The sequence below is a fragment of the Mustela nivalis genome (assembly GCF_964662115.1).
Source record: "Mustela nivalis genome assembly, chromosome: 1".
Taxonomy (NCBI): Eukaryota; Metazoa; Chordata; class Mammalia; order Carnivora; family Mustelidae; genus Mustela; species Mustela nivalis.
Genome location: NC_139020.1, coordinates 206,512,338 through 206,533,637, shown reverse-complemented (window position 1 = coordinate 206,533,637; position 21,300 = coordinate 206,512,338). Strand labels below are relative to the sequence as shown.

The following is a 21,300-nucleotide window of genomic DNA, read 5'->3' as shown; positions in this document are numbered from 1 at the left end:
GTGACAAGCATGAGAAAAGCGCCTGGGGCTCCAGGTGGCAGTGTGGGATCTCTGGGGGCAAATGGCCCAAGCTGTTGAGGTGGGGGTTGGACTGGTGCCCCAGGGAGGGGTTGTAACTTGCTCTTGGGGTAGGTGAACGCACAGTGGGGAGAATATACAGCCTGGGGACACGGAAGATGGTGGGACCCCCAGCGGGGGTGGGGACGCCTCAGCTCACCTCCAGGTGGGCCACGGTGAAGATGACAGGGTCCATGAGAAAGACACGACTGGACTCCTTGTTGATGGATGCTGCAATGACCTGCGAGTTCACCACGAGGGAGGCGCCGCCGGGGCCACCCGTACCTGCTTCCCCCGCCAGCTTCACTGTGGCATTCTCGGTGGACAAGAAGAGGCCCAGGTTGTTGTAGAGGATGAAGACCACTTTGACCACACCTGGAGAGGAGAGGCATAGCAGGGTGTGCTATCGGTCCTGAGCCAGCATACCTTCAGCCATACCGGCCACGGGGACCTCTGAAGCCAGGCTGTGGCCCAGGCGACAGGGGCTTCGGGAGCCCTTCCGTGTACCATTGCTCAGTTGTACGCAACTCCAAACAGCAAGGCAGTACGCCAGGACACAGGGACTGCATCCCCAGCCCCCACCTCACTTGCTGTGTGACCTCGAGCAAATCCCCAACTTCTCTGAGCCTTAGTCTCAAATGGGACAGACCTCCCTGAGCTATGAGAACTGACTGCCATTACACAAGAGTGAACCCTGCAAACTGCAAAGTGTCCTATGCTCTGGGGCTTTGGAGGGACCCCACAAATCCCCTGAAACGTTATGCTTGCTTGAATGGAGAACAACTCTGTGAGTCGTTATGAGCCCCACCCTTTCCTTGGATTCTTCAACCCAATACAATTTAAGAACTGATGTTCTTCATAAGGGAAGTGGGGATGCCAGCCCAGGGCTTGGGCACTGACCGTTGCGGCTGTTTTGCTTGATGGTGTTGGCGGACAGCTGGATGGAGTTCTCGCTTGGGTATTCCTGAGGGAACACCAGCTCCTGCACTTGGCCCTCCGTGTTTAGGACTGTCACCTCCAGGACTGTAGGGACAGGGCATGGCAGGGCAGGTGGGTTACGGTCCGTCTCCAGTCCAAGGACCCAGCTGTAGCAAGAGGCCCGAGGCTAGGGTGTCCCTAGCTGGCAGGCCCCATGGTTGAAGATTTGCACCCAGTCATGATCTCAGGGTTGGCAGACTGAGCCCCACATAGGCTCCATCCTCAACAGAGTCTGCTTGAGATTCTCTCCCTCTCCCCCAACTCACGCGCATGCTCGCTCACTCGCTCACTCTCGCAAATAAAATCTTGAAAAAAGAAAGGTGTGCACCTGATCTTGCCCTGGGCTTGACTGCAGCACTCACCCACATTCTGTTTGGCAGCCAGGAAGCGGGCGGGCTCCCTGACATTGTCGGCCAGCAGGAAGGCGCCCTCCTCCAGCACATCCAAGAGCATAGTGGCGGTGTGCACCTGCTCTGTGGCATTCATGTCCTTCCAGGACTCCAGAGCCTCTGGCCGCAGCAGGTTGTCCACTGTCTCCACCACAGCCTATGCAGATGAGGGGATGGCACTGTGATTCCCCCCACATCCTCCGGCTCCCTGGGCTGGACTCTGCCTCTGCGTACCCTCCTCTCAGCCTCCATCCCGTGTTGCGTGGCGCATGCCCACATGATGCTGAGGGCTGCCTCACCCCCTCTTAGCCAGCAGGAACCCTCCGGGCCTCACCTTGATGTAGTCTTTACAAGTTCTCTCCCGCTTGTGCATCTGGGAAAAGAGATGGAGGTGCTGTCAGCTTCCCTAATGCCAATACTGTCCCGTCTGGGCCCTGGAAAGCTGGCTCTTCTGCAGGGCTGGGCATGAGCGAGACCTGTTCCTAAGGGACCCTCGACCTTAAGGACCTTCCAAGGGCAGCTCAGGAGGAAGATCCAGTATGCCTAGGATCAGTCCTCTCCTCTCTGACCGCCCAGCTTGGAGGTAATAGGCCGGACCCCTCTTGAGCCCTCCGGGCAGTACCCGCCTCCACCACCCCCGGCCCCACTGCCATGCCCCACCTTGTTGTAGTTCTTGCCCGCTGACTCCCGCTCAATGGGCCGCAAGGCCTGTAACTGGGCATCCAGAATATCCAGCAGCTGCTCCATCAGCTTCACGGAGGAAGACACGTCACCCGCATAGATGGAGCCTCGAGTGTGACGGGCCAGCTCGCTGGCAATGTTGGCCGCGTTCTCCCCACTCTTGATCTGTGTGAGGTGGGAGTAGGGACCCCCAGCTATCTCAGAGACCATCTTGCTTCCCACATGTTCCCTTTTCACCTGCCCAGCCTGCTCGGCCCCTCTCCTCCCTCCCTCTCTGACCCCTTCTCCCTCCCCATCCGTCTCTGTTCCCTCTGTAGGCCGGGGAGGGGACCCACACAGTCCTGGCTCCCGGACCTGCCCGTATGTCTCCCCAATTGCTCTACTGCCCCCAGTGCGCCTTGTGCCCGGCCACCCAGGGCCCAGTGTGCAAGCAAATGTGCCCATCTGGGAGGGACAGCTGCTGCTGGTACCTTCTGGGCCACCTGGTTGACCCAGGGGGAGGTGCAGTTGCTGAGGTCAGGGCCCCGGGGGTTCCAGAGCCCCAGGGCTGGTAGACACTGGAAGGAGGCAATTCCTGCAGGGACAGACAGGAACAGAGAAGGGAGCCACAGGGAAGGAGAGAAAGAGGGGCCACAGCGGGGAAAGGAGATGACAGGGGGACAGATAGGTGAAGAGAGGTGAAGGAAACACGGAAGACCAGACATGAAGAGGGCCGGACAGTCAAGAGAGGCATCCCTGTGAGGTGACATAAGCTACCCCTCACGGCTCCTCTTCCTTCCATCTTTGTCTCCCAGAAACGGAACTTTCTAGCAAAGTCCATCTTCAAAGCCCCTTCTCCCTTAAGCCTCTGCAGACCCTCCCCTTGGATCGCTCCACTTGGAAGCACGGGCTCCTGGCCCCACCCCGCCTGTCACTTCAGCAGCTCTCTGGGCTGCCACTGGCTGCTCCAGGGCCCTGTCCGTCTCAGCGTGAAGCCGGGGGCCCAAGTCATCTCCTGTGGGCTCCCTTCATGGTCTGCCTGGCACTGCAAGAGGGGACAGGGCAGGGGGACTCACTGAGCTGCTCCCAGGCCCCGAGAGCTCTGCTGGGCTCTGGGAACACAGCTGCAGGTGTCGGGTGCAAGCCCTGTCCTCCTACAGCCCGCACTCCGGCAGGGGAAACAGACAGGGGCGTGGGCTGAGTGCTGGGATGTTCCCTGGCCCTTCCCTGGCCAGACTGGGTTTGGCCCCTCCCCAAGTCAGCCACAGTGAGAGGACTATAGCCTCTGTACTCACCTCGGGTCCCCTTGGGGCAGGGCCTCTCGACCAGCATGCCCTGCTGGGTGGCCGGCCACTGGACCCGCCGCACCTCTCGGGGTTCACAGAAGAGCTCTGGGGACACGTGCAGATTGGGGGCGGGGGGCCGCCGGGTGCTGGGAGCCAGGGCTGTGGCTGGAGGCAGGTCAGGTCCCAGCTGGTTGATGGCGCCCACCGGATGTGTGGTGAGGGGCACTCGGCGGAGCGGGGTGGTGGCCGCAGGAGAGGCCGTGCTGGTGAGGGGTGTGGGTCGGGCTGTGGTGGTTGTGCTGAGAGGCGGGGAAGTGGCTGGGCCTGGAAGGGAAGAGGGTATACAAAACAGGGTCACCCCGTGCCCGGGGCCCTGCCATGGCATGCCCAGGCATGCTAGTACCTTCCCCGAAGAGGGAGGATATCCTGGTCACCACTGGGTCTGGGAGATCTCCCCTGGCCTCTCTCTGTCCCCAAGACCATCTAAAGCACCAGAAAGCAGTAAAAACTCACTTGAGTGTAGCCTGAGGTCTGAGAGCAACCAAAGAGAACCTGCCAGGAATGGGATGTGTGAACACAGTCTCCTCCCATTCTCATTCTGCTCTCATTATGGTCACTATAACCTGGCCGGGTCCCTTCCCTGTGCGGGCTTTAGTTCCCCATTATGCAAATAAGGGTGGCCTGGCTCAGGCTCTCTAGTGCCCTGGGGCTGCTCAGAGAGGGCTGCGGGGCTGAGGGTGGCAGAGAGACTGCAGCAGGACCCTCACCCTCAGTACTGGCAGCTGGGGTTTGTTCTGGGTCACTGATGGGAGGCTTCCAACCAGGGTTGTGGCTGACGAAGGTTCTAGGATTAGGAGTGCACAAGCCCGAGGGAGGCAGTGCAACTTAAGTGGTTAGAAACGCGGAGTCCAGAGTTACTCCTCAAAGGAGTAAACTAACCCCCTGCCCAGTGACTCAGTTTACCTCAAGAACCATGACAACTGAACGAGGTAATTGTGAACCGCTTAGACCAGCCTCTGCCCGGTGCTGTGCGACTCTGCCCTCCAGGGATCCCCGGGGCCACCTCCAGGTCTCAGCTCTCAGCACACGGCATGCTCCCCCAACCCTGGGGCCTAGGCGGCAGAGTAAGGGGAAGCCGTCCCTACCGGCACTGGGGTCTGGCGGCCCGAACTCCAGGCTGTAGCGGACCACGAAGTAGTTGTTCCAGACGTACAGCTGGTTGTCACGAGGGTTGTAGTCCACGGAGGAGACGAACTGGTAGGGGTTGGGAAAGGCCAGGCTGACCGGCTCCTCGCGGTTGGCATTGGTGTTGAAGGCGTAGTCCACGCGGTTGCCGGCCGCCTCGCTGTCGTCATCCACGTACACGGAGCGCAGCACGTATAGGACTCCGCACACCATGAAGGCGTTGGACGCCGAGCGCTTGTCGTAGCCCGTCTCCCACGTGCCCTCGAAGCGCAGCGTGTAGGGGTTGAGCTGGCTCACCACCAGGCGCCCGTTGTTGCCCTCAGTGGCGTAGATGACCCACAGCCCGTTCTCGTCCACAGCCAGGTCGATGTCCGTCTTGCCCCCCCAGCGGTAGGGCGACGTGTCGTGGTAGTTGGCCGTGTTGATGACGGTCTCCCCGCTCTTGATGCGCGTGCGCAGATCGTACTTGACAATGTTGCGCGTGCGCTCCTTGTTGTAGAAGACCGCGCCGTCGTAGACCACGAAGCCCGTGCCGTCCACGCGGTTGGGCAGGCGGTAGGTGGTGGTGTGGCGCGAGGCCACGTAGTCCTCCCACGAGGCGTACTCCGTTAGCGTGTCCGTGCGGTAGGGGATCCAGGGCATGACGTAGATACGGTCTCCCGCCTGCAGCGGGTCCTTGCACCACGCGCCCGACTGGTGTTCCGACTCGTGCGTGGACGTGGGCTCCAACACCTTCTGTAGGGTCCCTGGGCACACGAAGACTGGGCCAGGCGGGTGGGCAGGCAGGCGGGGAGGACACGGGGAGAGGAGGAGCGGAGGGGGGAGAGAAAGAGGCAAGTTGGTCACGTGGCCTGGGGTAGCCAGGCTGTCCCCTCCTGCTGCTGCAGTCACGGTTGCTTGGTAGGGCTGGTGATGGGAAGGGGGTTTCCGGGCTGGGACCCCTGCCCTGCCCAGCTGCCCCTCTCCCTGGAGATGTCAACCCTGGAGGCCATTAAGAGCAGGGTTAGTGGGGGGTGGGGGGAGAGGTGGTGCCCTCTTTCCTTCCCTGGCTGCTGGAGACCCCACAGGCTGGGGATAAAGGGTTTGGCAAGAGCCCTCCCAGACTTCCTCATGTGCCTTAAGTGGGGGCGGAAAGATCCCCTCCCTGCAGCCACTCCTGGCTTTGAGGTTCCAGGGACTGAGTGCCCTGCTCCTTTGCCATCGTCACAGCCCCCTATGGAAGAGCTAGGGTCGAGGGTCCCATCCTTCACCAACCACACCAGGATACAAGATTTTGTTTGTTTTCTCCCTCCCCCCCCCCTCCCCCGGCCAAAAATTGTAAGGCAGAGTGATGTTTCCGTACCCACTGTGGGTGTCAGGAGTGCCTCCCTATTCCAGGGTAGAGGAGGCACCCAGTTTCTGATGCAGCCTGTGCCCCCCCCCACACCCAGTACCCCGTAATCAGTAGGTGAGGAAGGGTTTTTGGAAAAATCCAGCCCCTCCCGCAGGGTGCCCAGCCCTGCCCCCAGCCGGCAAGGTCTCTCATGGGGCCTGTTCAGCAGCAGACTCTGACACTGGTGCACAGGGGAGGGGGGTTGGGGACATGGGAAAGGAAGGGGCTCCCGGGAGAGTTGGGGAGGGGGGAGGAGAGCTGCGTGGAGGGAAGAGAGACAAGGTGGGGGGCCTCGGCGAGGTCCTGGCTCCAAGGGAGGCACACTGGAGACCACCTGGGAAGAAAGGGTTAGTGCTGGCGAGGAGAGAGGGGTGAGCAGAGAATTCACTCCAAGGCCCAGGCCCGACTGAGGGTCCCTCGGGGGGGCAGTCCCAGGTCCAGCTCAGAGGGGGCAAGGGAGGGAACCAGGAGCTAGGATAAAGACCCAGCCCGCCCCAGCCAGTCCCCCCCACCCTCCCCTGCCCCGGACCCCGATTTACCTGCAACCATCCCCGGCTCGGGAGGAGGGACCAAGGCAGCGCTGATGTCAGAAAGGTGGGGGGCCCCGCCCCACCCCCCCATTCCCTGAAAAGGAGGAAAACCTCAACTGCATCTCGTTGGCCGCCGCCGGCCTGCCCACCCTTGCCCCGTCACATCCCAGTTCCACCTGCTCTTAGCCTCCCCTTACTGACCCAGTAGGGGTCTGGACTTGGGAGTGGTGATGTCCAGATACCCCTCCATCCAGGATGGCTGGGCCTCCCTCTCACCACCCTGATGGCTAAACCCACAGACAGGCCAGGGTGAGGGTTTGCAGTGAATTCTCTGCTCCTGCTTGGCCTGTCACCAAAGCAGCTGGCCCTAAGCGGAACAGGGAGGGCTGGGACCCAGTGCGGGGTTTGGGGGGGGGGGGCAGCCCCAGTGGCAAGAGGGTTATGGACAGGCACCACTCCTCATTCCCCCACTTCAGCCTCACTCTGTGATAGGCTTAGGTGGGGGGTATCTAGCTCTCCCTTCACAGCATCAGGGACAGCTAGGCCCCAGGGGCCCCAGGTGCAAAGCAGCCAGGAGCACACCCTGTTTTAGGAGGGGGAGGGGAGCCTGGGACCCAGAAGTGAGCAGGAACCAGAGGGATCCTGGCTTGCATCCTGGGGCTCCGTCATCTCCTTGTCCCCAGTACCCTGAGGGGTTGTTGGCCTGCACCCTGTGTCCAGCACACCTGGCCTCCACCTTCTTCCTCTGTGCCCAGGTCTCCCCTCTCCCCAAGCCAGGACCCCTGCCAGCTCTGTGGCCCCTGAGCAGACATGTCTGTGTGTGTGAGGGGGCAGTGGGAGGTCTCAAAGCCTGACCTGGTCAGAAGGGTTTGGAGAAGGAAAACATGGTTAGAGGTTACCCTGGGGAAGGGGGAGAAGATGAGGAAGGGTCTGCCTGGGGCCTTTGACAGTAAGGACCCTCCCCAGCACCAAGCTCCCAACACCTCCTCTTCCCTCCCCCCTCCCCACCCCACCCTTGAAGAGAAAAGATCCAGGGCTGCGGTATCAACCACCACCGGTATCCAAACCACCACCGGGCCTGTAAGAAGAGTGTCTGGTGCTGGGTGCGAGAGAGACTCAGGGAGAGAGAGAGGGAGAGAGTGGCAGGGCAGTGAGGGTTGGGGGCCTGGGCTGGCTGCCCAGGCCTCTCTGAGATGGGGGAGGGCAAGGGGAGGGGAGCAGCTTGGAGGGACCCCGCCCCACCTTCCTCAAAGGGGATGCTCCACAGACCACCGTAATTTCAAGGCAAGAGCAATCCCGCAAGGACGGCTCACCTCAGGCCCTGTCCCCACAGCCAGCCTCACAGCTGTCAATTTCCCAAAAATTTCCAGGGAAGACAGGACCATCCCCAACATCCCACCCTTCAAGTTCCTCTGCTGCAAGCCCTCCCCTCTCCAGATGCAGGGGAGCGCTCCACCCACCATGGAGTTTTCCTGTTCCTCTGCTGAAGGCTAACCCCACAAGAAATTACAGTGCTCAAGAAATTACGGTGCTCGTGGAAGTCCCCAGACCCGGCCTCTACCTCCCCAACCACCCCCCGCCCCCGCCGCCCCGTCCTCTAACCAAAACAGCCCAGAAGAAACCCTGACTGCAGCTTCGCAAGTGTTTCAGAACCAGAGAAAATGTTCCCCCACCCAGCGCTCCCCCCACCATGAGGCCCACCCCCACCCCTCTGCCCCCAATTTGGCAGACTGCCCTCTCAGGGCTGGGAGCAGCTTTACATCCCTCCCAGGGCTGGGCCCCCCGGCCGGTCAAGGATGGGGGTTGGGGGTGGGGGGAAACGGGTGCTCCGTGCTCCAAAACAGCTCTGGGCCTTGGAAACGCCAAACCAGAAGGAACTTGTGCCACCAGAAGCCCGAGAGATAGAAGGAATCTGCTCCCCAAAAGGAAAACAAAGGTGTCCTCTCCATCCCACCTCCCCTGAGCCAGATACACGGTACAAAAGTTGGGGCAGGAAGAAGAGAAAGAAGACCGCTCACCCCCGCGTCCTCTGTCCCCAGTCAGGAGCCAGAGAAGGGGGTCCCTCCCTCCCCTCCCGCCCTGGATGCTTACACACTTCTCCTGAAGGAGGCAAAATAAGTATGAGAGAAGGCCAGGTCCCCCCCCCCGCAAGGGCTGGGACTAGGAAGGAGGGGCAGGGAGACAGAAAGAGAGAAAAAGAGGCAGAAAGAGAGAGAGAGAGAGAGAGTGAGAGACAGAAGGTCCTGCCCCTGCTCAGAGAGGAGCTTCCTCGGGCGTCTGGCAGGTGGAGTCGCCCGTGGGGGCACCAGGGCTGGCCCCACCGGGAGGACACCCGGGGTGGGGGACACCAGCTGGACCCAGTTGGGGTGGGGAGAAGAAGGGGCCGGGCGGGGAGGGCGGGGCACATGAGTACGGTACAGGCGAGAACAAAGTGTGAGTTAGGGGTTAGCATTGGTAACAGTGCGTTTACCTTTCTGCTCCACTTCTACTTTAAGCATCGGAAGAGAGAGAGAAAACAAATTGAAAAAAAAATGTGCAAGAAAAAAAAGAGAAAAAAAAAGATTAAATTGCTTTCGTTTCTTATCTGGCAACATGCCCCCTTCTCCTTCCTTTCCTCATCCTGGCTCCCCAACCCCGAAGGCAGCATCAGCTCAGCCCCCGCCCCCAAGTCCCTTTCTCTGGGGAGGGTGTCGGGGAGACAGTCACAGGGAGAGGGAGACACGCGAGGACAGAGACCAAGAGAGACACAGGGGAGGGGGTACAAACAGGCAGGTGGACAGGTGGACGAGCCCTCAGACACGTGGGAGCACCTCAGTGTGGCGGGGGTTGGGGAGGGGGGAGCTTCAGCTGGAAGGAGGGCTCTGGTTGGGGAGCACTGGGGAGGGAGTGGTGGGGGTGAAAGGGCCACCCAGTTCCCTCCCCCTCCACACAACCCACCTGCTGCCCTCCTGCCGGAAGCAGGGGCCCAGGGGGAGGGGGTTCAATGCTTCCAGGGGCCTGGACGCCCCCAGCTAGGAGAACATGCTGACCACCCCCCCACTTTCTGTGCTGGCCTTGCTAGAGTCCAGCTGAGTTCCCCCCAAGCCCTCACAACCCAAGAAAAGCCAACACAGAGAGAGAGGGAGGCGGAGCAGGCAGAGCCCCTGGGCCTCAGAGAGCCGGGTGGGGGACACAGAGGCAGAGAAGGAAGAAGTTGGGGTGGGGGTGGGGCGGACGTCACAGACAGCACGTGGGGGCACAGACACGCTCCCACGCTCCCACGCTCCCCCGGGGCCAGCCTGTGGCTCAGTTTGTCTGGCCAGCACCCACCCCCCGACCCGGGGGCCCAGGAGCCAGGAGCTCCCTGCCTGCTGCCCGGTGGGCGGGCGCACCTGAGGGAGGAAGGGGCACGGTTAGAATGTGCTCAGCTGCAAGGCAAATCCAGCGTTAGTCGGGCCTGTCTGGGGTGTGTCTGTGTGTGTGGCGGGGGAGTCCCACACACCCACTGCCCCCTCCCCGTGGTGGGCCCCTGCACCCACCCTTGACTCGCCTGCACCAGCACTGGGGTCACCCCAGCCTCTGAAGCCCAGGGCCAGATGGCTGCCCAGGCTGCTCCCCCTTCAGGCTCTGTGTCCCTGGCCCCTCAGGAACCTCTGACCAGGGCCTCGCTCTCCTGCCACTGCTCTAGAGGCACAAGCAGGGGTTCTACAGGGGAGAGTTTGGCTTCCTTCCCAGCGCCTCATCCAGGGCCTGGCACACAGGAAGTGCTCAGCGAACACGAACAGTGGGGGACAAGTGAGTGCCCCGCCTCCCTGTTCTCTGGCCTGGCTTCTGTCACCCTTGGAACTCCTTCTTCTGGAACCAGGAGCTACACCCCCTCAGCCCTGGGTTCTGCCTGTTGAAGGCACACGTGGCCCCACGGTGTCCCAGATACATTCACTGTGTGTCCTGCCTCCTCCGGGGCTCAGGCTCACTCTCTCTAAGTCAGACTGGGGCTGCCCGTCCCCTGGGCCATCCTGGTCTCCATGGGTCACGGCCCCCAGGCCCACACTCAGGGGGTGGGGGTCAGCTTCAGGAGGTCCTATGGCTCTTTCCTCCCTGTGCCCTCTAACTTGTTTCTTGCTTCTTTACCCACATGATGCCAACTTGCTTTGGACTCCACTTGGACCAAGGGATGTTTTTCCCGCCCTTTATCTCACCTGCCTCAGGAGGGTTTGTGATCATCATCTGTCATTCGTTTTGTTTTTCATTTCCAACAGCAATAACTGGTAAAAATCACTACGAATAGTCACAACAAAAGTTATGACTACCAAGTGCCTCCTGCTTCCTAAGTGATCAAGTGCTAGGTACTTCCCAGGCAGTCTTTCCAGAAACCTGTCTAGACATGGGGAAACGGGCTCAGCGCAGTGAAGCGACACAACGGAGGCCACGCAGTTGGCAAAAGTGGGCACCGTTTCCTTCATATATATTTACGGCCCAGGGTGCAGGAGGAGCTTTCCCCATGTTCTCTCTGCTCCTGGCAGTATCCCCCAGAAGGGACCCTCTCCCAGCATCACAGATGAAGACACGAGCTAAGCTGGCTTGGGCAGGCACCTGTACCATTACTGAGCACATCCTGAACCAGGCTCGGGTCTGGGCGCTGGGGGGTGAGGACAAAGCCTCTGCCCTGGGGAGAGTTTGCATCCAGCACTCGGCCACAGGGAGTGGGCTCCGTGGCCAGCCCTGGGCCAGGCACCTCACACGCGTGTTCTCCTGGCCTCTCGCCTCCTTCTGCAGCAGGTCAGAGAAGTTCAAGTCATTTGCTCAAGTTTCAGACTCAGAAAATCTAAGAGACAGGCCAAGCCTCAAATCCAGCCTGAGTTCCCTGCTGTGCAATGCTCCCAGTCTCCCGCCTCCCGTCCGTGCTGCCCCGGCCATGGGGGTGGGTGGAGAGTGTCCCCAGTGCTGTGGGGAGGCTTCAAGGATCAGATGGGCGTCCCCCTCAGATGGCGGCTGGAGGCCTGAGTTGCTGAAAGGAAAGGGTGAGGAGTAAAAGAAGGTTATGGAAGCACATAAGTGATCCTGTTTCCCCTGGCACGTAGGTCATCACCTGCGAGGAGAAATCAAAGGTTGAGGGGGGAGGCTGGGGTGGGAGGGCAGAGGAGGGAGAGTCACAGGGCCTCCTGCTCCCCTGCCCCTGCCCCCCTCACTCTGGTGGCCCTGCCTCCTCCCCCATCTGCCCGGAGGCCCTGCCTCCAAGTTGGCTACATGAAGCTGGCAGGGAGAGGAGGGAAATGGATGATGGGGAGAAGGGAAGGGGCAGTGAGGGCAGGAAAGAAGGGCCATGTTAAGAACAGAATGCTGAGGAGGAGAGACCCTGTCTTTGTTGGTTCCCTTTGACTAGATGCAAGAAAGCCAGGCCCCTGGCTCTCCAGATCACCCTCCTCAGGTTTCCTGGGGACCACCCCAGTCCAACATGGCAGCACTTCCCTTGCAGACAGGAAGTGCTATCATGGTAATGGGCACACTAACCAGGAGATAGGTATCTGTGGAAGATGCCCCTGGCCTTCCACACCAGATCTGCCGCCAGGCCTCCAAGGGCGCTCTGCCTCTCTGTGGGTTTGGAGTCCCGCTTCCGGGACTGGGAAGTAGCAGGAGTGGGAGTACGTGAGAGGTGATGGGGACAAGAGAAAGGACAGGGAGCTGAGGAAAGAAGGGAAGTGAGTGAGAGGGAAGAGTGGCTGTGTAAGGGGTGGTCAGAAAGGGAAGGGAGGTAGAGAAGTTGGAGGGCAGCTGGTCCAGGTCCAGGGAACCAGGAGACGGGGAGATGCACCAAGCAAGTTCTGGGGTGTGACTTGAAGGGTGTAAATGAGCCCTTCTACCTATGAAGGGGCAGGTTAGCAGGCCAGGGTAACAAGAGTGGTAGAAGGTGTCCTATGGACAGGGACAGAGCCTGGGAGGGTGGGGTGGAGCAGGGACTGACTGGGGGCAGGGGTCTGGGAGACTGTGTGAGGGAGGGAGCAGGCTCTGCTGCCCCGGCTGTGCCTGTCCTAACTTGGCTGTGTGTGTATGTGTAAGGTCAAGGTGTCTCCTCCTCACTTGCTTCTGGGAGGGGGAAGGGCCCGTGTCCGCATGAGGAACAAGATGACTCACTGTAGGGGACACAGTCGTACTGCACCTCCAGGTACTTGTAGGTCCCAGGACAGGGGTCAGGAAAGGCGTCAGAGCCGGCAACCACCACGCACTGGGTGCGGTTGTTACACCTGCAGAGAAGAGATGAGGAGCTAGGAAAAGACCGCCGGAGCAGGGTGGGGGGGGTGCACGCAGGGTCAGGAGAGGAATGGGCACCCCCAAGTGGAGACGGAATTGTGGCAACCAAGGCCCGGGACCTGTGGGGACATCATCTTCTGTGTCCTGCCTGCTGTCCCTTTCCTAAGAGCCAGGCTTCTGCTCTTGGCCCCATAGGGCAGCAAGCTCAGGGCGCCCCGCCCCGTAAACTGCTTCCCCGGCTCCCCGTCCTCACATCCCAGCCGCGTGTCACTGATGCCATTCCGTCCTTGGCATTCTTCCCAAATGGGCTGGAAAGCCCCTCCCTGTTCACCGAAGAGTGAGACGTGAAGCCACGTGTACGAGGCGGCGTCTCTGCCAACACGCTGTTGATGAGAGGCTCACGTGCCTGCCCGTGTCTCCCTCGGGCCACGCCTTACATGGGTCTCGCACTCTGGGCGGCACTGACTTGAGGACCTGCGGTTAGGACAGTGGCCGTCTCTTCACCTCATGCACAAGCCACTCTCGGTGCCCCCTGGGGACTTGGAGTCCCCACCAACTTCTGGGAGCCTAACTAATGTACAAAGGGAAGCCGACGTATGAACAGAAAGAGGTTTCTCCTGTGCTGTCTGTCTCTCCATTCGAGGTCTCTGGACTCTACCGCAGGCCAGGTCTTGGCGGGGCAGGACATTAATTCATGAGGGTTTGGTCCTACCCACCCACCTCAACGCCCTTAAAACTTGAGCCCTGACCTCTGAAGGTTAAGCCGTGAGTTGCCTGTGACCCAGCAGCTTTGATCCCCAAGGAAGGGGGAAGCAGCGGCTCAAACCACTGCTTATATGTCAGTGCTCTCAGCGACATCATCTACACAACTGCCAGAGGTAGGAACAGCCCAGGTGTCAGCTGGCTAAGCAGAGGATGGCTAAGCACAGCGTGGTCCATCCACACAGCGGAATATGATCTGACCATTAAAAAGAAGGCTTGGGTGTGCCACGACGTGGACAAACCCGAAGACACCGTGAAGCCAAAGGAGTCAGGCTCCGAAGGCCGTGTTCCGCAATCCTCAGATGTAATGTCTGGGATGGGTCACTGTGCAGCGACAGAAAGCGGATCAGTGGCTGCTAGGGGTTGGGGGAGGGGAGCGTGGCAGTCATGGCTCCCGGGAATGGAGTTTCCTGTTGGGGAGATGCTCTGAAACCAAAGGGAGGTGGTGGGTGCGCCACACTGCGAATGTACTAGCCACCGCTGAACTGCTCGCTTTGAAGCGGTGGACATGTTAGGTGAATTTCACCTCAATATCCAGAAGAGAGAACGGCTGGACGCCGCGCGTCCCAGCCTCCCCTGCAGCTGGCTGTACTCGGGACTGAGTTCCGGTGGGGGACGGGGATGAGCCCAAGGTGGCCCGTAGAACGGCTGGGTGCGGGAGCCTCCGAGACAGAGGGAAGCAAGGGCTGAGGATCTTCTCCCCTGTGATGTGGCTTAGGCCAGCCACTCTGCCTGTTCCGGGTGTCTCATCAGAGCAGCAGGGCTGTACCTGAACTAATACAAAGAGCCTCACCTCCACGCATTAAGATGGCAGAGTGGCGGCCTCTCAGTCCCTGGGCCTCTGGAACTACACGGTTCAGCGCTCCCCCTTTTGGAACCGAGAACCCATGAAAGCCAGAACTGGGCCAGCTGACAGCAGCTGGGGGGACGCTGGGGGGACCATGGAGACCCCGCAGCCCTGAGGCCGGTGCTGAAGGGATGAGGTGGCCAAGGAGAAAGCTGGAGGCAGGAGGTAGGAGGAGAGGGATTCCGAGGAGGACAGGGCACAGCCTAAGCAAAGGCCGGGAAGCTGGATTAGGGCCGCTCATGCAGGGGAGTCAGGGAAAGGGGAGGAGAGGGAGGCCTGCTGGACAGGTGTGCGTTTGAGGGAGCAAAGGTGGAGGGCAGGGAATGAGGTGGCTCCAGCCTGGCCCACTGGTCTGAGCCACGTGACCACACCTGTCCCCTACCCAAAACTCTCTGGAGACTCTCCGTGACCCTGCCCGGTGACTTATTCTAGAATCCTCTGCCAACATTCGAGGAGCTGCAGAGCTGGCTCCAGCCCTCCTTTCCTTCTTCTGTTCCATGCTCTGGGCCCTGGAGGGAACCTTGCCCTCTGTCAGGCGTTTAGCAAAAAATGCAGTGAGTGCCTACTATGTATCTGGCTGGGGACACAGCAGTGACAGACACAGCACACTGTCCCCATGGGGCTGACAGCCCAGTGAGGAAAGACAAACATGATAAAGATGCAAAATATTCCCCAGAACTAAGGTTGGTGTCAGGGCTAGAAGATAAAGCAGGGAAGGGGCCAGGAAGTTGCGGGGGGGGGCGGGGGCTGTGATTTCAGAGACAGGCCTCACTGAGAGGATAGTCAGGTAAGAAAATCCATGGGGAAGGAAAGGGACGAGCCCTGCAGGTGTCAGGAACAGCATTCCAGGCAGGAGGAACAGCCAATGCAAAGACCCAGAGGAGGCCCATAGGGGAGATGCGCCTAAGGAGCTGGCAGGGTGGCTGGAGCCAAGCGAGTGAGGGGGAGCATGGAGACAGGGAGCACCGGGAGCAGAGCACAGGGCCCAGGGAAGGGCCTGTGGGCCTCAGGGGAAAGGCTTCTGCTCTGAGTAAGGGGGGGTGTCCCCGCTCAGGTGTCCACAAGCACCCCCTGGCTGCTGTGGTGAGAACAGCCCGTGGCGGGCAAGACGGGGCAGAAGGTAGTACGGCGACCCCAGGGGAAGCCCACGGCAGAAGGGGCGGTTAAATCGGGGGGCGGGGGGGGCGTGTATGGTGAAGGAAGAGCCGACCAGCTCCGCGGCGGCGGCAGTGGGTGTGAGGAAGCCTTCTGCAGCTTTGCACGTGAGATGCCTCTGCCTGGCATTCCCCCCACACTCACACACAGCCTCACACACTCAGGTGCTCACTTTGTCTCCGATGCTCACGTGCAATTGTGTGTGTTGAGACTGTCACTTCCTCTGGGCAGCCTGCATGACCTCTGGGCTCTCCCTCGGCTCCCATGACACCTCCACCCTGTCACGCTATTGCTTCTACACTGCCGAGACCTCCACTTCCTCCCCCACGAATCCTGGAACGAGCTTCTGGAGGTACCTAGTGGGTGCAGGCTGCCGGGGAAAGGGGGCTGGGCCCCTCACCTCTGTGACATGATCTTGAAGGCATCGGGCAGGTAGCACTGCACATTCTCCATCTGGAAAGGGTCCGCGTCGCAGATCTTGTCATCTGTGCGCCCGTAGTTGGCGTTCTCCACCATGATGACGTCGCTGCCTGGGCACCGCAGCTCGATGGGGTAGCCTTCGCACGCCAGCTCCCGGCGCATCAGTCCAAATGGGAGCCCGGCCCGGCTCAGGCCTATGGGGAGGGAAGACCCCACTAAGGAAATGCGCCCCCCCACCCCCCAGCTTGGCTCTATCCAGGACGCAGGCCTCACGGACCTCAGGTCTTTCATCTATAAGATGGGCTTCTCGGTGTGCCCACCTGTGCGGTAAGGTCTTTGCCCTTGGCTCGGAGGTGCCTCTGAGCACTGGGGGTGTCCTGCCTGCCGAGCATCTGTCTGCCTGGGGGCCTTGGGCCAGGCCAGATGGTCTACACACCTGTGAACTGTGTCCTCCCCACCTCAAATTCATATGCTAAAGTTCCAATCCCTCATACCTCAGAGTGGGACCAAATTTGAAATGGGTGATCAAGTTAAAATGAGGCCGTTAAGGTAGGGCCTAATCCAATATGACCAGTGTCCTTATAAGAAGGGGAAATTTGGACACAGAGACACACACAAAGGAAGATGGTGTGGAGAAAGAGGGGCAGCTGCAAGCCTGGAGCAGCAACTTCCCTCTCGGCCCTCAGAGGGAGCCAACCCGCTGACGACTTGATCTTGAACTCCCAGCCCCTAGAACTGTAGGGCATTCAATTCTGTTGTCCAAGTCACCCAGCCTGCGGTCCTTTGTTACAGTGGCCCTAGCAAAGGAGCACACTGACAACCTGAGTAGGAGCTTTTGGGTATCAGTTGACCCCCGGAAGGGCTGGGGACTGAGGTTGGTCCTGTGGGTGGTCACCCAGGTCTACATGACTGAGCCCCAGTGAAGACTCTGGACCCCGGGGCCCAGGAGCACGTCCCAGGTTGGCAGTACACTGCATATGTCACGCAGCATCGTAAGTGAGGAGGCACTGCCCACAGCTCCACGGGCAGGGACCCGCGGGAAGTCAGGGCAGGGGGCCCTCCTGGACCCTGGCCCATGCACCTCGCCCCTCAGCTGATTTTATCTATAACTGTTCACCCGAGTATAACAGTGTTGAGGAATTCTGGGAGTGCTTCTAGGGAATCATCCAATCCGAGGGTGGTCTAAAGGACTCTCAAACTTACAACTGGTGTCAGAAGCGAGGGTGGTCTTGGGTGCCTCTCTAACTTCATGCCACCCCATGCAAGCGGGAGAGATGGCTTGGGAGGAAAGGCTCTCCTATTCTGAAAGAACCCACGGCACCTGGCCTTGCCGCTCCTTGGCCAGGCACATCGGAGGGGCCAGAGCGTCTCAGTGTGGCTGGGGGGGGGGGGGGGTGCCAGCGGGACCGGCGGCACACAGCGGCTGGTTGGGGATGCAGCTCCTGGCTCCCTGCCCCAGGCTTGCTGAGTCAGCATCTCCAGGGAGAAACCAGGCCCCTCGGACGGACCTATGTGCCCGCCCCCACGATTCTGACGCGCACTCAATTTGGACAGCCTCCTCAGCCTCTGTTCCCAGTCTGTGAGATCAGCACTGACAGCCCAGGGCGAGGCCTCGAGGAGTCCGTGTGCTACAGAATGTTCCCGAAGAAAGCACTGAACATGGTGCCCTGCGTGGCGAGGGTTAGCGTGACAATGGAAGAACAAGCCCAGGGCGGCTGCACAGTTCCACGCCCGTCCCCATCCCATGCCCTGTGAGGACCAACAGCCCCGGCTCAGGCCCCAGAGGGCGGGGTTTAAACCAACCGCCTCTGCGGCCCCCGTCCCTCCCTTCGGAGCCGCTGCTCCCTCCTCAGTACTGGGGCGGCTGCAGCAGGTGTGAGTGCCCCTGACCAGTTACACTTGGACAAAGGCCTGAAGGAGGCAATGAGGTGGCAGGCGCGAAGTACGACTATCGTTAAGATCATCGAGGGGCGCCTGGGTGGCTCGGGCAGCTAAGTGTCTGCCTTGGGCTCTGGTCATGATCTCAGGGTCCTGGAGTCGAGTCCCGCATTGGGCTCCACGTTCAACGGGGAGTCTGCTTGAGATTCTCTCCCCTCCCACTCGTGTTCTCTTTCTCAAATAAATAAATAACATCTTTAAAAAAATACTTATTGAGGCAGCCGGTCTCTACAGGACAGAGTGGGCTCCGCAGGGGCCACACCCACCAGATCAGCCACCTTTCCAGGCACTGGTTCCCAGCCAGGCCTCGCAGGGTGCAGGGGGGAGTGCGGACATGCAGGGGGACTTACAGGCTCTGAGGCGTGGACTGTGGCTCGTGGGTACAGAGAAGGAGCGCTGCCCTGGGCAGCAGTGCCAAGCAGACCCCTTTCGGAGATCTGCTCCCTCCACCATCAGGTAGGGGGCCCCAGGGGGATGCCAGCCAGGTCCCCGGGGTTTTCTGGGGTGAGTTGAGTCTCACTAGGGGGAAAGTATTACATGTGTTCCTCTAGCACCATCTGCTTCCACAGCTAATTTTAGTCCTTCCCGGGCCTGGGAGGGAGGCTGGGGGTGGAGGGTTGGCTCAGATGGGTCTGGGGGTGGAAGTGGCCCCTCCCGGCCCAGCTAGGGCGGTGGGGCAGGACCTGGATGGGCAGATAACGTGGGCACTGGGAGAGCAGAGGGTGCCAAGATGGCCAGAGTAGTGCCAAGGGCCTACTGGTGCCTGGCTGAACAATGCCCCCTCTGCCTTCGTGGCTTTTGGGAGCATCGGGCTACATGAAGGGACCCTGGAGAGCAGAGTCCACCAACAGTGTGCTCTTGACACAGAGCTGGGGGGTGCCGGCTGGGGACATGCCCAAGGTTAGGGGCAAGGCCAGCAGGCCCCTTCTTCCCGCCTCTCCTTTTGCCCTGCCCTGGCCCCTGCCTGGGCCTGCCACGGGGACCGTAATTGAGTAATTGGTGGCGGTGGGCGGGCAAGCTGGGGGCACTAATTGTTGCATGTGCAGGATCCTGGGGCCGGCATAGGGCCGAGCCGGGTAATTAGTTGTTTTTAAATAAACGTCGGCGGGCATGCTTTAATTAAGCCTTCTTCCCAGTGAGAGCCTCAGAGATGTAATCACAGAGAAAGACACGCACATAAGACAGAGGAGTCTCGGCTCACCGGGAAGGCAAGTCCTGGTCCCAGGAGGCCACAGCCCTGCATCCCAGGTTCCAGGACCCCTGGCAGGAGGGAGCCTGCTGCCCCAGGTGTTGGGGGTAAGGGGCCAGTCCAGGGACCCCTCAGTGGTGCTGGGAAGTGCGATGACCAAGTTTTCTTCAGGCTCGGTTCCGCTGCGGTCCAGGGCGAGCTGGGGACCGTGGCTCTTCCCCAAGCGGATGGGAGGCGTTTCAGCATTCTCTCTGGCCTCCCAGCTGCCGTTTGTGCAAGGCTCCCGCCCAGCCCCAGCGGCACCTACCTTGGGTGGCCGAAGTGACAAGGACGCCGGTGATGCAGAGGCTCCAGAGCACTGCGGCCAGACGGGCCATGGCGGCAGCCGGGGGCGTGTTCGGGGTGCTCAGTGTCCTGTGCCGGGGGCCTTGCCCCACATCAGCAGGTGGGCACCACGGCCTGGCCCACCAGCCTGGGGGAGAACAGGGAGAGTAAGGCGGGGCAGGCTCCCAGCAGGCCCAGGAGGAGGGGTGTTGGGGCCGGTCCCCTCTCCTCCTGCTGGCGGCTGAGGGCTGCCGCCCCATGGTCCCTGACAGAGGCCACTCAAGGTACCTCCCCCAAGCCAGCTGTGGGGGCTGAAGCTGCACCCCTCCAGGCCCTCTGTCTTACACTAACTCCCACCCCTGGACGGCAGACAGACCCACCCACTGGGCGCGCTGGACCGAAGAGGACCTCCTGGAAGCTCCTCCTGTGGTCTCACAGCATCCCCCCACCCCGAAATCCCCTCCCCCAGAGCAGGGCCAGCTCACCAGGATATCATGGCTGTGAAGGGCCCACCCGCACCCAGGCAGGCCTCAGACCCTCTAGCATGGGAGATAAAGGCCTTCTGGAAGCTTCTTCTCCATCCGCAAATCCCAACCCTGCCCACTTGTCTCCCTGACCTGGCTTCCTCACCCAGCACTGCGGGGGTGCTGGGGCGGGGGTGCCCAGGCATCCTGGCCTTGAATGGCAACCTCCCCGACGCCCGCCCCCAGCCCTTGCTTCCTGTCTCTCCAGCTCTGGTAGCTAATTAGAATCCAGCTGGCTGGCGCCACAGATCAGGGACCAGGGACAACTGAGTCCCCTCTTTCCCCTTTGGGGGACTCTCGAGGTAAGCTGGAGACAGGCAGGCGCGGGTAAGGGAGGGGTGTGCGGTCCCCTAGGGGGCCGGAGTGGGGGCTGGCGTTGCGTGCCCTCCCACACATCTGCCTGTCCCTGGGCCCTGCCACTCCGCGGGCACAGGGCTCCGTTCTGACCCATTTCCTCCATTCTTGGCCGCTCCTCCCTTCTCCCTTCTGGTCTCCCCTGGATGTGCTCAGAGTTGCAAACCCAGATCTCTGCCCTCAGCTTTATCTGCACCGTGGTTCTCATGGTGGCCCTGGCCCCGTGGCACCAGCCCGGCCATGAACTTCTACAAACATTCTCTGGGGAGGGCCAGCACCCATGTTTTAACCAGCCCTCCAGCGTGTGAACAACCACATGGCTCTGTCTTCTCTAGCTGCCACCCCAGTTTGTCCCATGGTTTTAATGCCATCGACCAATAAATACCTCCCACAGCTCTTATTTTCTGTTTGGAATCTCTCAGCAGAGTCCCAGTCACTGTTTTTCCCTACCAGATGAAAGCCCCTCCACCAGCACCATCAGCTCCCTGATCCCGTTTCTGCTCAGGCCACTACTGCCTCCTGCTATTCCTTGACCACACCGACCCCTGCCCCAAGGCCTTTGCACTTGCCAGTTTCTCTGTATGTATCTTCTGCCCAACAGTCACCCATAAAGCTGATGCCCCTGGGCTCCTTTACACCTTTGTTGAAATATAACTATTCAGCGGCACCTGGGTGGCTCACTCAGTTCAGGTCATGATCCCAGCGTCTGGGATCAAGCCCCCGATGGGCTCCCAGCTCAGCACGGAGTTGGCTTCTCCCTCTCCCTCCCCGCTGCGCATGCCTTCGCTACCTCTCTTTCTCCATCACGCTCTCTCTCAAATAAATAAAATATTTTTTAAAAAGTAACTATTTGTTTTTTGCATGGGACGGACCCTGACAGACAGGAATCACGGGACTGCTTTGCTCACAGCTAGCCTCAGCTTCTAGAATAGGCCTGGCACACAGCAATGTATTCGTTGAATCTCAGACCCCAAACCTTGTAATCCATCCCGATTCCTCACCCTTCCCCACCTCCCCCCTTCGTAAGCTCCACCAGCAAGTCCTGATGGCTTTGCCTCCAGAGCACCTCGCCAACCTGCCCACTTGTGGCCCCCAGGCCCCC

The 21,300-nt window shown here is 60.5% G+C and overlaps 1 protein-coding gene across 7 annotated transcripts in view; it reads right to left on the bottom strand.

The window, feature by feature from the left end:
* ADGRL1 (adhesion G protein-coupled receptor L1) overlaps nt 1-21,300 on the bottom strand; it is a 41,628-nt gene that overhangs the window by 6,849 nt on the left and 13,479 nt on the right. For 2 of the 7 annotated variants that reach the window (XM_082728021.1, XM_082728024.1), the window contains exons 2-13: nt 19,304-19,468; nt 15,850-16,063; nt 12,569-12,678; nt 8,928-8,945; nt 4,516-5,316; nt 3,380-3,694; nt 2,576-2,679; nt 2,085-2,270; nt 1,759-1,797; nt 1,398-1,581; nt 958-1,080; nt 218-432 (exon numbers count right to left, since the gene is read on the bottom strand). In XM_082728021.1, coding sequence (XP_082584147.1) covers nt 218-432; nt 958-1,080; nt 1,398-1,581; nt 1,759-1,797; nt 2,085-2,270; nt 2,576-2,679; nt 3,380-3,694; nt 4,516-5,316; nt 8,928-8,945; nt 12,569-12,678; nt 15,850-16,063; nt 19,304-19,373 — 2,379 coding nt within the window. In that variant the 5' untranslated portion in view covers nt 19,374-19,468. Of the gene's footprint in view, nt 1-217; nt 433-957; nt 1,081-1,397; nt 1,582-1,758; nt 1,798-2,084; nt 2,271-2,575; nt 2,680-3,379; nt 3,695-4,515; nt 5,317-6,466; nt 6,552-8,927; nt 8,946-12,568; nt 12,679-15,849; nt 16,064-19,303; nt 19,469-21,300 lie in introns of those variants that run through there. The other 5 variants (XM_082728026.1, XM_082728027.1, XM_082728022.1 and 2 more) reach the window with 4 other exon arrangements.